Source organism: Nicotiana tabacum, chromosome 22, assembly GCF_000715075.1.
Source record: "Nicotiana tabacum cultivar K326 chromosome 22, ASM71507v2, whole genome shotgun sequence".
Taxonomy (NCBI): domain Eukaryota; kingdom Viridiplantae; phylum Streptophyta; class Magnoliopsida; order Solanales; family Solanaceae; genus Nicotiana; species Nicotiana tabacum.
Window position 1 is genome coordinate 179,590,003 of NC_134101.1, and position 16,306 is coordinate 179,606,308.

A 16,306-nucleotide genomic window follows, 5' to 3' on the forward strand; every position below is an offset into this window, starting at 1 on the left:
ATTGATTGGTATGGCGGGCCCTGTCCCGACCTTTATGATTTTATGTACTCTTAGAGGCTTGTAGACAGATATCAGGTTTACGGATACGTGTATGGCCTTATTGGCCTATGTGTTGAATTTACAAATGGTCATGTCGGCCTTATAGGCCTGTATGTCACATGTATAAGTTTGTATATCATGTTGGATCATCATATGTTGAGTATTCCCTTATGATTTATTCTTGTTATCTCATGACGGGTTTCTGGCTCATTTACTTAAGATAGTATAATAAGAAAGATATGTTATGTTGGTACTCGGTTGAGTAAGGCACCGGGTGCCCTTCGCGGCCCTTCGGTTTGGGTCGTGACAAAAGTGGTATCAGAGCAGTTCTGTCCTAGGGAGTTTACAAGCCGTGTCTAGTAGACTCTTGTTTATGGGTGTGTTGTGCACCACACTTATAAGCAGGAGGCTACGGGGCATTTAGGACTGTCACTCTTTCTTCTTACTCTAGATCGTGTTGTAGAGCTCAATTGTAAAAATTCAAACTTCTAAATTCTATTGTGTTCGTAATACAACGATACCTTATCCAAATAAATAGATGGTATGATATTGAATGTGGTTGTGGAAGAGTTGAGTCAGAGGAACTCGATTTTGCATCATGCTTATAATGAGCAAATGTGGGGTCTTCAACAGATCATGTATGTTCTAAGATGTGTAAGCTTCTTGATAAGGATCCCTAAGGCAAGAATATCTATCCACTCGTATGGTAAAAAGGAATAAGTGAATCGGAAAGTAGACACAAGTTTCAGCAAGTAAAACAAGCAAGATGACGAAGGGTACGAGGTACCTAGTTAATGAAGATTACCTGTATTTACAATTTAGGCAGAGAAATGTAAGTATTGGTGTTACCTTCAATATTAACGGTGATATATACAATTGACGACACTCATCTCAGTTTTGCCATACGGGAGCTAACAAATATAGTTTAAAAGAAGAAGGTGATATCAAGATTCAACTCGGGTTAGAGTAACTCAAAATTATGGATGGATTGTTATCATTAATTAATGTTTCCGAACAATAGCGCAAATATGGTAATATATCTTCTTGTGAGACACCTAGATGGTGAACTTTAGAATATTACAATCAGATATGAATACTAGAATATTCAAAAATTTCAGAAGATAGGCGGTGAGATCCTAGAATAGGCAAATATTTACCTTAGTATGACTCCAGCCCCGAGTAAAGAAAAAAGAGAATGGTAGGCATTCCGAAGAGCCAGTGAGATGTAGAACGGGGAGCTAAGAAAGAACATTTTGTCAAATTTTTCAGAATAAAGTGATAGATAAAGATATTATCCGGAGAATAAGAAGGGAGTAAATAAAGCATCATGAGTAAGATGTGATAAATGGATGATAACGGTAAATCAAAATATGACACAATGATATAGTCCATAGTCAAGTGAAGGAAAATACAAGAGGTGACAGGCCTTGAGGCAATAAAAGAGTATAAGCCATAAAGTTATATCCTTATTTCGAGAAATGAGTTGGTGCCTTCAACGTGATTACCAGGAGGAAAGGTTAGACCCCAGAGTAATAAAAATCAGTATGTGCTGGTGAACAAGATAAACTGAACATGAATTAGGGACTGAAGGATTTTATAATGGTTGATATCATGAGAATTTCAGAGATAACATTCCGACAATAATAGAATGGACAACAAAAGAATAACCTTTAAGGTTCGTTTAGGAAGATGCTTCCCTAAAGCAAGCACGTGGAGCAGAGTTAAGCTTAGGGAACTAAGTGTGCCAGTTACACTAAGTGTCGCCCTTATGCGTAATAAATTCAATTATCCCCGATATAGAGGGGTTACCACAAGGCGAGTAAGATGTTAGTGAAGATGTGAAAAATGGCAAGATGAAGAGGTAACTGTGGAATAGTAAAGGAGGATTGAGGTAAAAGGGTGAAAGGAATGAGACAGAATCTATTCAGATACTATAGATATGATATGACTCTAGAACATTATGCAAGTATGACGCCGGAGAGAAGCTTTAAGTGTTGCACACCCGATGATGTTGATAAATAAGTGAAAATAAATATTTGATACATAAGGAGTGAGTGTGGGAGGTAACTTAAGACAAAACAAATAACCAAAGAGAGATTACGAGGAATATAGATATGAGAATGGACCAACAAGTAGTTTGTAGTTGATTCAGGAAAAGCCAAGTTATGGCTAGACAAAAGGTTATAAGCAAATCATGCAAGATAAACGTCGTGAATCCTAATCTAGTAAATTCAGTCTCGCAGATATGATGTCGTAACCTTGAGAAGTATTCAGATAAGAGTTGGATTACTAAAGGTACCGTATAAGTGTTACGGAAATAATGGAGAGTGCCACTAAGGTACAATCAAAATCTGAGTTTAGAAGTAACCCTACGAGCACAAGGGCACGAAGGTATGTAACTAAGGATGTTTGTAGGCGAGTAAGAATATCGAAAATTCCTTCGGGTATACAGTATAACAAGATCGTAACTTTACAAGATCCAGAAGGTCTCCTTAAGTACTACAAAGAAAGACTAGCTGAGGAAATAAGGAAGAAGGCTTCAACTTAAGCATAACCGATCTAAAGAAGAAATGGTCTTGTAACAACAGTCTCACTACAATATGGTATACACTCCATAAGAAAGTGGCACCTATCGTGATTAATGAACGGGAAGTCAGAAGTGATATTTGAGATCATATGAGTTATAAGAAATTCAAGTATTGGTGGTCAATAAGATAAGCCAAGTATTCACGCAACAAGTGGCATAACGACCAGGAAAAGTGATTGCTTAGATTTAAAGAACGCTGAGAAGGCACGAAAGGAATTATTCAATCAATGACCCAGAGTTGGTTACATTGTGAACGCACTTAAGATTTCAGATTTATATCCATGACATTCATACAGCTATAGGAGACTCTAGTATAAGTAAAAGAAAGAATTAAGTCCACGTCACCGACAAAGACTTGAATTGTTAGAAGATTATATCATGGATGCTACATAGAGTCCATGAAAGGCTAATGTAATAGCTAATACCCTAAGCTGAAGATTAGAAGATAACCTAAGCTTAATTAAAGGCTGATAAGGTAGAGGAAACTCGAAAGTTACATCACGAGTCCGATTGTTAGACCCAGATGATTATAGAAATCGTGACTCAAACCATAGCAGGAGCACTTTTAATAGAAGAGGTATAAGATGGATAGTACAACAATCATATTCTATAAAAGCTCTACGATAAAGCAATTAGAAGAGTACTATCCTCATAAGACGTTAATACGAAGCTCCTACCAGATTGTGTATGCACCAGGGTTGCAAGTATTATAGTAGAGCTTTAAGGTATGTATGTGAATTCCACTAATGTAGAAGGGATGTTATGAAATTGATAGAAGATACGATGCGATATTTAAAGGTAAGTATGGTAAACATGAGTGAGAAGGTGACAATAATAGGAAAGGTCTCAGGACTAAACCCGTCAAAACAAGAGGTTTGATGATTTCCATGAGCTATAGAAAGCTCGGTACACTTTGAATGAACTCAGAGGAGTATAAGAACATGAGCAATTAGAAAAGATGGAATACTGCCCTGGTAGTAGAATAAGGGTGTAATTGTGATAGTTAAGAGAATGACATTTGGGCCTTCGATTGAGTAATGATTTAAAGAAAAGAGATTTCATGGATGGCACGGTATTAGAATGCCCACATAAGATGAATACGTTGGGATGTTATGAAAATGCAGTTATTGAAGTATAGTATCGTCCCTAGGTGCATCAAGAAAATCACTTCAAATGTTCCCCGATGAGACGCGAGCCTTAGTGACAATGTATTACATCTGAGGCGGTGGTTGGAGTTTGTGAAGGACTATGAGTTTTATACTTTATATCATCCAGGGAAGGCGAATGTATCAGTCAATGCCCTCAATCGTAGATCTATGTTTAGCCTATCATATTTACAGGCATAGAAGAGTGATATAGCTTGCGAGATTCATCTGCTAGCTAATCTTGGAATTCGATTACTAGATGCATGTGGTACCAGAGTTACTACTTAGGACATGGAAATCTCCTCTTTAATAGCTGAAGTGAAGGAATGCCAGTATGAAGATCATGTGCTAGATCATTATAGAGATACAACCCTTCAAAAGGAGAAAATACTACTTGAGATTACAGAAGATAGAGTCCTTAGATATTGAGATCGATTATATGTTCCTAATGTGGCAGGGTTGCGCCAGCAGGTTATGGGACAAGCAATTAGAAAGTAACCTAGAGTTGTGTAGCACACCTCGGTAATAATACCAAGGCTATAAAACGAAATATAGAAATAGTCGTACATTCAGCAAAGTACCAAGCGAAGAGCTTAAGTATACCTATATATGCCCAGAGGGACATCTTGTCATAGTTCTATATTGTATTCACAAAGTGAAGCCAACAGATTGGCAAAAAACTGGAGGAAAAAGGAGAGAAGAGTCGTGCATAAAAGGGCATAGTCATATAGGATACATCATAGAAGGTAGTCGAAGTTACGAGATCGGAAGGACTCCGGCCATAATTCGCGAGGTGAGAATAGGACTAAAGGGGGGAATGCCTTGGTTTTAAATTTATTCATAGAACAATTGCCTAGATGACAAAGGACAATGTTAAAGTATTCATAAGAGCCATATGGTATGAGAATGAGAAGCGCATCAGTCAACATTCGAGGACGAATGTTCCAAAGGGGGGAATAATGTTACAACCCATATTTTTGTATGTGAAAGTACGTCGTAAGTCCATTGATGTAAGCTCAAAAATGAGATCCTCTTGGAAAGTATATAAAGTAATTTAATGGTGTTACATCCCATATTTTTTTTTCAAGACTTTGAGAGTTAATATTCAAGGATAAATGTTTATAAGGGTACATATTGTTACACCCCGTACTTCAGATATTACTATCATTATAGGATTATCTAATATAAACTCAAAAAGGATGAAATCCTTCTACAAGGACAAGAAAGGTTTGCCAAAGTGTTACGCAAGTTAAGATGAATATGAGACTTGTTAATCATGATTTAAATGAGTTTAAAGACATGATATGACTATATATGATGTTTGAATATGAAGTATAAAGTTTGAGAAAAATCGGATTTAAGTTGCGGAAAAACCGACTAAGGATTTGCCTTGTAATGAAGTTTTTTTAGTAATATATTTCGTATGCTATATGAGATCTTTTTGGGACATATTATATATCAAATTGAAGGTCTTGGAATGTAGTTTCCAACGCTCATAACCGTTTGTTTATACGACATCCGGATAAAAAGATATAAGCGTTTGAAAAAGGGCCAATGAGAGAGTGGCACGTGGCACCTTTTTGACTTTTAGAAAAGGGGATGTTTATCTCTCTGTCTCGTCTCTTACTTTGGTTTTCCAGATAGCTCGACCATATAACACCCCTAAACTCATCCTCAAGTACTCCATAAGTATTTTCAATGATACTATCATCCGAGGCACGAAATCACGAAGCAATAACACAAGAACGATCCTCACGACGTAAGTATTGCTATATAACCTCTCTTTTTCTTTGTAGTTTGAGTTTTGGAAGGTAGTTTGAAGTTAATAAAAATGCCTAATTTCTGGTTTCAAGATCTTAAATATCAAGTAAGGTTGATTAATTCATTTCATAATATTTAGAACTCACGGGACGGTGATCGGAAGCCGTGAGTTCGAGTTATTTGATTTGTAATGGACTGTTTTGTGGGCTGTTTCGTGGGTTGTTTCGTGTAGCTTTTGAGCTGTATATTTTTCTGCTATTTAATGGAGTTTTTAGAGGATAATTGGTGTGGAGAAACACCACATATTGGTGAAATAATGGATTTGTCATTCTTTATAATACTTTCGGGGTGTTGGACACTACTATAGTCGTTATTTTTGGTATGAATTGATTGAGGTATGTTGAGCTATTGTAAGCTAAATATAACATGGATTTCGACTTGCATCTACTGTAGGAGGTAATTATATTGTGTTCCAACAAGTTCTTAAGGTTATATTGACATCAGTTGAGTTAAATGGATGAACTAGACATGAACTAGTGAATAAAGTTGCCAATTAAGAATAATTGGAGTTGTGGATCATTTTCTTTGTTATGGATATATGGTATAAGGTTGGAATTACTGATGAATGACTTCAAATGATACTATTAAGTTAAAGTAAAAAGTCTATAAGGGATGATATGGGGTATACGAATTCCAATTGGAGCTTGTCGCTCGTGGTAAAATAGTTATGACTTGTTGTTTTATGGTATCTTGTTATTGATGATTATGTATTATTGGATTTCTCTGGTAATTTTTGTGGGTATATTATATTGGAGGAGGCTCTTGTTACAGGGGAGATGCTGCACGAATTTATATAAACGAGCTACAAGTTTAAGTTGCAGATTTAGCCTTTATTCAATACTGATTTTGAATCTACTCCTAGCAAATAAGGTTGTACATTTTGTTATTTCCGTACAAAGTTATTCTAAGAAAGTATGTATGATCCTTGAGTCCTAGTGAAGTTCATATTGATGGTATGATGTCCATAATGCTAATCAAAGGTGAAACGACCTTACGTCACTCTGAAAGGTTTAGAACGTGATTCCATGAGTCTAGCATGCATTATATATAATATCTATTTTGATCTACTGAGACGCACTATAGTAGGCCGGGTACGACACCTATTGTTCAACCACTGATCAGTTAGATTTACCGAGCTCCACGTGGCCGGGTACGATTCTAACGAGCCTTATGATGGCCGGGTATGTTTTTACCGAGTCCTCTTTGAGGCCGGGTACGATATGATGATGATGATGATGTCTACAGAGACGTATGTTTTTAAAATTTTATGTATATATATGTATTATGCACTTCATGTCAGTAGCTCCCAGAGGCACGCAGATGTTACAGGTTGTATCTCCTTTATCTCTCTTTACATTAATGTTCTTGTTTATGCTTTCCTACCTTACATACTCGGTACTTTATTTGTACTGACGTCCCTTTTGCCTGGGGACGCTGCGTTTCATGCCCGCAGGTCCCGATTGATAGGTTGACAGTCTTCCTAGTAGGCTATCAGCTCAGCGGAGGTGTTGGTGCACTCCACTTGCTCCGGAGTTGCCTATTTGGTCAGTATGCTTTGGATATGTATTGATTGGTATGGCGGGCCCTGTATCGACCTTTATGATTTTATGTACTCTTAGAGGCTTGTAGACAGATATCAGGTTTACAGATACGTGTATGGCCTTATTGGCTTATGTGTTGAATTTACAAATGGTCATGTCGGCCTTATAGGCCTGTATGTCATATGTATAAGTTTGTATATCATGTTGGATCGTCATATGTTGAGTATTCTCTTATGATTTATTCTTGTTATCTCATGACGGGTTTCTGGCTCATTTACTTAAGATAGTATAATAAGAAAGATATGTTATGTTGGTACTCGGTTGAGTAAGGCACCGGGTGCCCTTCGCGGCCCTTCGATTTGGGTCGTGACAATATAGCTAATCCATTTAACCTTTCTTGAGACATTGTTGATCTTATGTAAGATTTCATCAATTTTAATTTTAAAGTTTCTTTCCGCTGAAGCGACGGTAACAAAAGTTATTACCATTATTCCATAAGTAATATAGGCATTGGAAAAAGAATCAAATTTTATTATTTGACCGAGTGTATCAATTAAACTGTTATCTTCTAATTGTACTATTTTATTTAATATTTTTAATTCTAAAAATAAATCTAAAAATCATCAAGATCGAATTGATTATTATGCTTTAAGGAACATTCAAGATTAAGGCAATATTTTTTCAAATTTCCATCATCTAGTGATCTTAATTTTACCGCTACATAGAAAACCAAAAATATTTTCATATGCTTTGAATTGTTCAAATCTATTTTGAAGTGAAAAAATAGCCTTATCTACTATGTATAAAGTTATCAACTCCAAAGGACTCTTCGAAAGATCTTGAGATTTTATTATCAATATTCTCATAAAATTATTATTTCCTATATACCATACGTTTCTTATGAAATCCGGGTTCGATATTCATTTCAAGCACAGTTTTCGTGGCAGAAATCATAGCAGTTGCAAATCCTTCTTCTCCGTACTTGTTAAAGAAAGAAATCAAACTTTTTTACTTCACAGAATCTTTTTTTAGAACTTATATATAGCCTATTAGGTGTAACAAAAAATGGGGCCCTTATAGATATGGAGCCTAAAACAGTTGCTTTATGGAAGGGTCTCCCCTGGTTTGTGCCAAGTCAAACTAAGACAATCTTTTTGAAACGGAGGGAGTAGTTTAAAGGAGAGACTCGATCAAAAAGATTTAAATTCTATATACTCGTAAAAATTATACTCCTTACGTCCCATTGTTTTAAATTGAAACCGAATTTAGGATTTGAATCAAACCAATATACCTTATTATTGATATATGAAGTCATAATCCTAAATTTAGTTTTATAGATAAAATTCCAAATCAAAGTTTAAAACTCGAATAATTAACAAATTTGAATTCTTGAAAACTATGAAAGTGGTATAGAAATAATCTTATTAGTAAAATTATGCCAAATAACTTGAAACATTCTAAAATGGAAAGTGTCTTTCGAATTGATAAGAATTAATGACTATTTCCAAATTAGTACAATTCTTTCTGGCTAGTCTACATGCATGTGTCATAACTAAAGAGGATGGCATTACAGTCCAATCAAGAGATATACAACCAAGATATACCCGGTCCCCGGGGAAAGAAATAGAAAAAAAGAAATTAAAAATACAAAAGATGAGAGGGAACACTGAAAATGAACAAGAGGAGATATGAAAACACAAAAAATGACAAAGTAGAAGAATATACTACTAATATAATACAACAAATGCAAGCCCTGTGAAATTCAGCTCTTAACAAATTTCTTTTTCCATTCAGTTCGGGCCCTATTTATTTCAAGTCCATCACCTGATAATCTCACCAAATGCAAGAAGCTCTTGTTTATCTCTCTTGCAGCAGTAGCTGATCCGTTAGTCCCTAAAGCAGAGTCCTCAAACGATTCAAGGCTCGTGAGGGAATTGACTACGTCATCATGCTGGCATTCACGCCTATAATCTAATGTAATCGTTTGCAGTTCATGTGTGTCAATGATATCTTGAGGCATACTCTGCGATGGAGACAAGTTAATTTATTAGCAAAATAGAGAAAGTAGCCGTGTTGATGTAAGAACTTGTGTTAGCAAATAGAGAAAGTAGCCGTGTTGATGTAAGAACTTGTGTTAGCAAATAGAGAACTTGTGCATCAAATACTGTACATTCACAACAACCAGGATTGAGGCTGAAGTCCAGCAGAAACCGACAAACTTTCTGTATCCTTGCCAAAAAAAGGTAACGACTTCCCACCCCCAGGACTTAATTCAAGTGGCAAAGTTTGAGGGACTTGTGACTTAGGTCACAAGTTCCACTCTTGCGCTATGCGAACTAAGCCTGATTTAAGTGAAAATAGGTAGAGGGGCAGGCCCATTATCTCTGAGTTCCGAAGGCTGCAGTTGGTCATAAGAGTTGGCCCCAGACGGATTTCTCGGTAACCAAAAGGGTAATGACTTACTATGCTATAAATTAACAGTAGGGCTTCTAAAGGGCTATCAACTAAAAATCACTTTACATGTCTAACTATTTCCCATAATGAAGAACACGGAAAAAGTGGGCTATCAACTAAAAAACTTTCGCCTAGTCTAACTATATATTGTAATGCACAAAAAGTTTCAGTGACAGAACAGTTTTAATACCCATAGGAGGAGAACATCATTTCATGACATATGGTTGAAAACATCTACATGATTAACTAGAAAAAGAAGCAGCATTACTACAAACCTCAAGAACCCAGCCGATGTAAGTCACATTGTTTACATGTTGATTCATGTCCAAATCAGCTCTTCGTGGCTGCAAAAAACAATTAACATCCTTTGGTTTCTTAGTGCTTGGAAATGGATGGTCGTCTGAGTCATGCATTTGTAACAATACTTACCACCAATCCTAGCCTAGAATAATGAGCAGGATCTTCCAGTTTTGATATCTTCTTTAGGCTGTTATTGTTCTCCTCCGGAAAAGCTAGCCTAGCATTGCGAAAAGCATAAACAGAAAAGGATGGTTATACAGAGACAGGATAATTGTGATAAAAAAGGTCAAGAAAATGTTCAGTTTTTTTTTTTTGCAGAACTAAAGATTTAGGGCTTAGATTTAAGTTGGGTTTATTATTATTAATTTTTTTTTTATAAGATTAGTTTTGAAAATATTTTTGGAAAACAATTCATCCTAGTAGAGTAGATTAAGATAGGTTTTGGTAATATTAAATTTGGTTTGCTTGAATAAATAGGATAAGAGTTGCCAACATGTGACCTGGAGGTCACAGGTTCAAGACCTCTTGAAGAGACGTAAGGTAAGACTTGCATACAATAGACCTTATGTGATCTAGACTCCGTGCAAACCGGGAGCTTATGCACTGGCTGCCTAGAGGCAGAAATGGAAGGACTAAATGACAAGTGGCTGTCCTGTCAGGACTCAGGAGTTTAGGAACTGGGCTATGAAGACTTGGAAAGTAGCTTGGGACAGACGATTACAAAATAGCAGACAACAAATGCCTCCATTTCCTTCTACAACAGAGGCAGCAAAAATTAAAAGATTGGTGAAGGCAGGGGCGGATTTATGTTGATACAAGCGTCGCAAAAAAATTTCATTATAGGTATATAATCAAAAGATAAATAAATGAGATAATATAATAGAACATGAAACCGCTTAACAGAAGAGCCAGCTAGTCCATCTGGTCATGCTAGCTCCTTAGGTAGAGCAAAGTCGTGGTTTCAAATCCTCATAAATACATTTCCCAGCTTTTTTCCCTATAAACAAGAGCCTCAAGGCCTCAAATTTACGGTTTTACACCACACTCCAAAATATATTATCAACAAGTGTAAATCCCAATAATAAAAGTAATGGCTTTGCTAAAACTTCATCAATAGAGATAAATAAAGTTTCAAGGATCAAAATTATTTTAAAATTTCTTAAAAATACACCAAGAAAACTTTGTATCATTTGCTCGTATGTTGTTCAACTCCAACTCAAAACTTTATCATTAGAGATAAGTATAAGTTTCAAGAATCAAAAGCTATTTTAAATTTAAAAATACCCCACGAAATTTTGTTTTGTTTTGCTCATATGTTTTTATTTTTTAATTTTTCAATTGATACGACTCAACTCAACATTTGGAAAAAATAAAAACTAGTCGAGGACAATTGTACTAAGGTATCTGAAGGTATTTTATTAAGATGATCATGTTATAGTGATTTGTTCACTCAGGGGTGGATGCACCATTAAAGTTACTGGTTCAGCCGAACCCGATAGTTTTGACTCACACCTTATATATGTGTTAAGAAATCTAATAAATAAGTACAGATATTAAATTTCTGAACCCAGTAACTCTAATGATCAGTGCATTCGGTGAAATCCTGAATCCATAACCTTCAAATTCTGGATCCGTCTCTAGTTTCACTTCTTCAAATAGCAATATCGCTTACACAAAGTCCTGCATACGCCGCTGGGCGAACGCCTGAACGGTATTGGAGGAGTTGGCAAATCCATCTGGGAAGCTGGTTGTCATGGTTGTTACACAAGAAGATAGGAACAGAGAAGGAGACAAGGTGGATATGGTTGGACTATTTTCTGATATGCCTATGGTTGGAAAGCATTTTCAGAAGATTCCATGGCTGGTAGGGAGGATTTTAGGTCTTGATTAAGCACCAAAGATGTGAAGCAATATCAAACTAAATGAAATTGTGTCAAACAAGATCAAGGTCTCATCTCAGATGGACAGGGATTTGTGTCTGGAATTGGAGGTCCCAGAACAGGTCAATGTGCTCATCGCCATTCAGGATGATGTTACCACATTTTTGATTCAAATAGGAAACAAGCTGAATGTGAAATCCAACTTGTGAAACCTCATTTGAAGATTATTGATGGAGTTACCAAGACAAACTGGAATCATGCAATGCCCAAACCGTAGATCAGGCAACTGCAATATCTGACGGAACAGAGATTACCAATGTGGCACCAGGACACCTTTCCAAATGGTCATATATTCGAATGTGAATCTACGAAGTATAAAGAACCACCCACGTGGACATTGGAGAGCCATATATAATACCCGCAAAATTGTACATGCAAGTCCTTAGAAGAAAAATGGTCTTAACAAGAGGGATCTTTTAAGCTCATCAATGGAGCCCCAACAAAAAGCAGGCCCAGAACTTAAGGACGTAATAGTAGAGTAAGTCTTAAAGGGCAGTGTGGATGATAATACGAAAGTAGGCCCATCGATTGCGATCCATTAATGCTGGTCGAGAAGAGAGAAGACACATCGAGACCAGAAGGTAGCATCAACTTTAGTGGTGTAAGGGAGAGGGAGAGCAAAGAAAGGAACCCTAATGGAAGCAGAGGACAATCCACTATGTGCCCTCCCAGAAATCCTTGCTTTACCAGAAGCAAAGATGGACATTAGGCTTGAAATAGAGACAGGATAAAATAAGTAGCTAACGTACTTTCTCTTACAGTCAACATAACAAATACACCAGAGCATGAAACTTATTCAATACTTCAACTTTCACCAGATTTCACATTAATTTCATTCAGTGTTGAGTTTCACAGATTCCATTTTGGGATAAACACTAGGTCCTTGAGGGAATAATGGAATCCAAAAAGTGAAATGGGTAGGAAGAAGAAAGAGAAGAAAATGAGGAGGATCACAGCTTTACCTCAGTTCTTTCGGGCAAAAGACTAGGTACTCCTCATGAACATCATCTGTGACTTTCTGAAGACGCCTTGTGTCCTGGTTCATCATGACCCACTTGCTGCAAGCAGATATAGTGAAATTTCTTATTTTAAAAAGTACAACTAAAAGCAATCAGGAAGGAAAAGGAAGACATTGCAAACAATCCTACAGATTAGACCTTGATCCTGGAAATCAAATCTTTTAAAACAGCCAAATAGTTATTGACAAATAAAGACAGTGGATCATATATTAAAGCTTAACACTGTCCACCAGGTCCTTTTCAGCCTTTTGAAGTAACTCCCTACGATCGGAGAAATTATATAAAACAATGTTGCATGAGAATGCTAATAAAACAGTGCCTGAAGTCAATGAAATACTTAATGTACTAAAATATTCATAGAAAACAATAGGTATCAGCAAGATTCAGTTTCATTTGACGACAGATGAAGCTCGAGTCCAGAAAAGTGCATGCCTTAAAGCATACTGACCACTAGGAGATGTGAATTAGATGAGAGACTCTATCTTTTATTGCTATTAATCTCCTTTTTGTTTAGGACTATTTGAGCGCTGAGGAATTAACTAGATTTTACCTGGTTGCTCTTCCAATGACTTCACAAGTAGCATAATCTTTGAGAATCCAATCTCGTCTAGTCCCAATTCTACCTTCGCTTTGGCACCAAGTCTCTATTTCAACAACATCACTCCTGTTCAACATCATACCAACATAACTCATGGTTGCTACAGCCTTGTACCATAAACAACTGCAATCAGTGGTTGCAGAGGGAGAAAATGATTACCAAGCAGGGTATTTATATACTTCAATGTGCATGCGAGCAGTAACCCATATGAGATGCAATTTTCTCATGGTAAGGGTTGTCGCAAATCCATCAGTAGAAAATCCGACACTTTGAGCATGGTTGCATCCAACCTCCTAAATGATAGATTTTGAGTACTGTATATATTAGCTCAAAGAGTATCCATGTAAATAAGAAAGAGCAGCTAAGAAATAATTTTAGGAGCATCAGGCATAAGAAGGCCTATAATCCCATAACTTATCAAAAAAATCTATAATCTTATAAAACTTATAGGAATCAACCATTTGCAATACATTCTATACTTAGTGCAAATCAAAATAGCAGAATAACCACTTCAGAAAGAAAATGGCAGTAAAGAAATGCAAATCAATGATGGGAAAGACTGAAAAGTTTGTATTCTTTGACAACTAAGAGGTTTATGAAACAGAAAAAAAGAACAGCTAAACTGTTAAGTGATCACTGAAGTGGGGACAGGTTGCTGTTTCTACCAAATAGCAAGCAAACAAAGATCAAATAGTCTATCTAGCAAGACCAGGCAGAGCGGCGGCTACTAGAATCTAGTCTAGTTGCAGCCAAGGCTATCCGACATATCCATACGGGTTTCCTCCGTCTGATCCTTCTAACTATTATAACATGGTAAGGTTGCTTGCATACCTCTAATTAACTCGTCCAGATATAGTCTATGTCGTTAGTCATGTGAGTCAATTTATGCACAAAAACTATGACTCTTACTTTTGTGCTGTCAAGCGTGTTCTTTGTTATTTACGTGGTACCTTATCTCTTGGAGTATCCTTTCGTCCCTCTTACACTGTCCGTAGTTGCCTGCCTATGCAAATACTGATTATCCAGGTTGTCTTGATGCCCATTACTCTGCTACGGGCTATGCTTTGTTCTTAGATTTGATCTTGTCTCTTGGAATGTGGAGAAATAGCCTACTAGGGTGTCTGAATATCACTCTATTGCCTTTGCCTTGCTGATACTTGTTGGCTTCAATCTTGGCTTCACCATCTTCATGTTCATTTATCTTGTCCTTTCTCTGTTATTATGATTATATTGGTGCTATTTATACTGTCGCCAACGTATTTCATACCCACATAAATCATATTAAGATCAGCTAAACTTTGTATGCGAGTGAAGTATGCTTTCTCCTTCTATTATTATTATCTAAAAGCAGTTCAAAGAGAACTGAGCTCTACCTCTACATATATAAAAGAAGGGGGAGAGAAGTCCTCTCCTATTTACTGTAGGTCTTTCCTTGAATACAATCTTCAGTTGGATCCCCTGCCTTCCAATTAAGGTGATATTTTAGAGTAATAAATAAACATTTCTAGTACTTATGGTTGGATACTTGTACAACGGGAAGAACGTTATACTTCCCAAAATCAGGACATTTTAATCATACTTTTAGCAATGTACTTTCTACACTTATACAAATTCTTCTCTATGTCCTAGGAAGTTTCATTCCAAGTTATATTTCCACATTTACTTGATCGTACTACGACGACGTGAAATTTTTGTTCATCTTTCCTAAACAAGAACATATGACCTACATCAAGCCCAGTGCAATGCAGCCTAAGTACTGGTAGCAAAAAACCATCTAGTGACTACTCTCCACTTAACTAAATATACTTCCTCTATTTCAGTTTAGGTGGCAACATTTTCCTTTTAGTTAATTCCAAAGAGAATGCCAATTTTCTAAATTTGGAAATAATTTAACTTAAACTTTCCATTTTACCCTTGATGAAATGCTTTAAATTCACACAATTGTTATACTAGAATGTTTAAGATCTATCATTTCTTTCTTAAACTATGTGACAATTCAAACTTTGCCATATAACTTGAAATGGAGGTAGTATAAATCACCAAGGTCAATTTCATCGTAACAAAATTAAATTGAAACTTCCAATTGCATGTAAGAGACGTGGCATTGACAGAGCAACTAAAATAGCATTACAAAAAGTCAAGCTCTTTTGAAACATAAGAAGACCTGTAATAGATTGGCGATGGTTTCCACAGTGGCAGTCTTGTTAATTCCGACCTCATAACATCTAACTATGAACTTCTCCTTATAAGACAATCCATCGTCTGTCAAGCTCCCAAGCCTAAGCCGGTCAGCAAGGCTAGGCTCAAATGCAACTTCCTTCTTCTGCTCATTGGTCCGAACAACCGAAGCAGAAAATAAGGATTTTTGCCGCCGTGGAGTGAAATTGAAGAAACTATGAGAGAATTGATTGTTTTTTTGGGGTTGAGTACAGTCGCTGACGGCGACATTGCAAGCCGGAAACGTCCCCCGTAACAACATTGTATCGCCTGAATCACCAAATCAAGCAATTAATTTATTTATTTATTTACCTTTTTTGTTGTTTTTTTCTTTCTCCTTTATTTCTGTCCAGATAAAAAGATTTGCAGCAGAGAGAGAATGTGTGTTTTTAGTGTGAGAGAAATGTGTGAGAACGACAAAAGTGTCTGTGGTTTACGTTTTGAGTGAGGTAGTTTATATAAGCAGCGAATATGTCGATGGGAACGAGGCTGCGCAGCAACATGAAAATGCCACTTGCTTTTCTGGAAATTTACAGTGCTCTTTGGCCATACTAGCTTATTTTCAAACCTCCTGTTACGCGGCACCTAACGCAATATAAGGCTAAGCAACGCATGTTCATGTCCTCCTTTTTTCCCGCGCCCGCA

At 36.6% G+C, this 16,306-nt stretch overlaps 1 protein-coding gene and 1 long non-coding RNA gene across 2 annotated transcripts; one reads left to right on the forward strand and one right to left on the reverse strand.

Moving 5' to 3' along the window:
* Positions 1-5,399: 5,399 nt before the first annotated feature.
* LOC142176788 (uncharacterized) lies at positions 5,400-7,406 on the forward strand. Its single transcript, XR_012705590.1, has 2 exons — positions 5,400-5,530; positions 7,046-7,406. It is a non-coding gene; the product is annotated as an uncharacterized LOC142176788 (long non-coding RNA).
* Positions 7,407-8,591: 1,185 nt separating this feature from the next.
* Positions 8,592-16,097, reverse strand: LOC107789562 (oleoyl-acyl carrier protein thioesterase, chloroplastic). Its single transcript, XM_016611400.2, has 7 exons — positions 15,609-16,097; positions 13,604-13,737; positions 13,397-13,510; positions 12,790-12,885; positions 10,017-10,104; positions 9,863-9,931; positions 8,592-9,156 (listed from the first exon to the last, which is right to left on the reverse strand). The coding sequence occupies exons 1-7, from the start codon at positions 15,921-15,923 to the stop codon at positions 8,896-8,898; spliced, it is 1,077 nt and encodes a 358-aa protein (XP_016466886.1). The 5' UTR covers positions 15,924-16,097; the 3' UTR covers positions 8,592-8,895.
* Positions 16,098-16,306: the final 209 nt, after the last annotated feature.

Bases quoted from the DNA above. Each gene is read 5' to 3' on its own strand.
- LOC107789562 (XM_016611400.2), bottom strand. From the start codon at position 15,923: ATGTTGTTACGGGGGACGTTTCCGGCTTGCAATGTCGCCGTCAGCGAC. The intron at 9,932-10,016 runs GTAAGTATTGTT...TGTTTTTTGCAG, and splicing joins ATTCTAGGCTAGGATTGGTG to CCACGAAGAGCTGATTTGGA. The intron at 9,157-9,862 runs GTTTGTAGTAAT...TCTCCATCGCAG, and splicing joins ACATCGGCTGGGTTCTTGAG to AGTATGCCTCAAGATATCAT.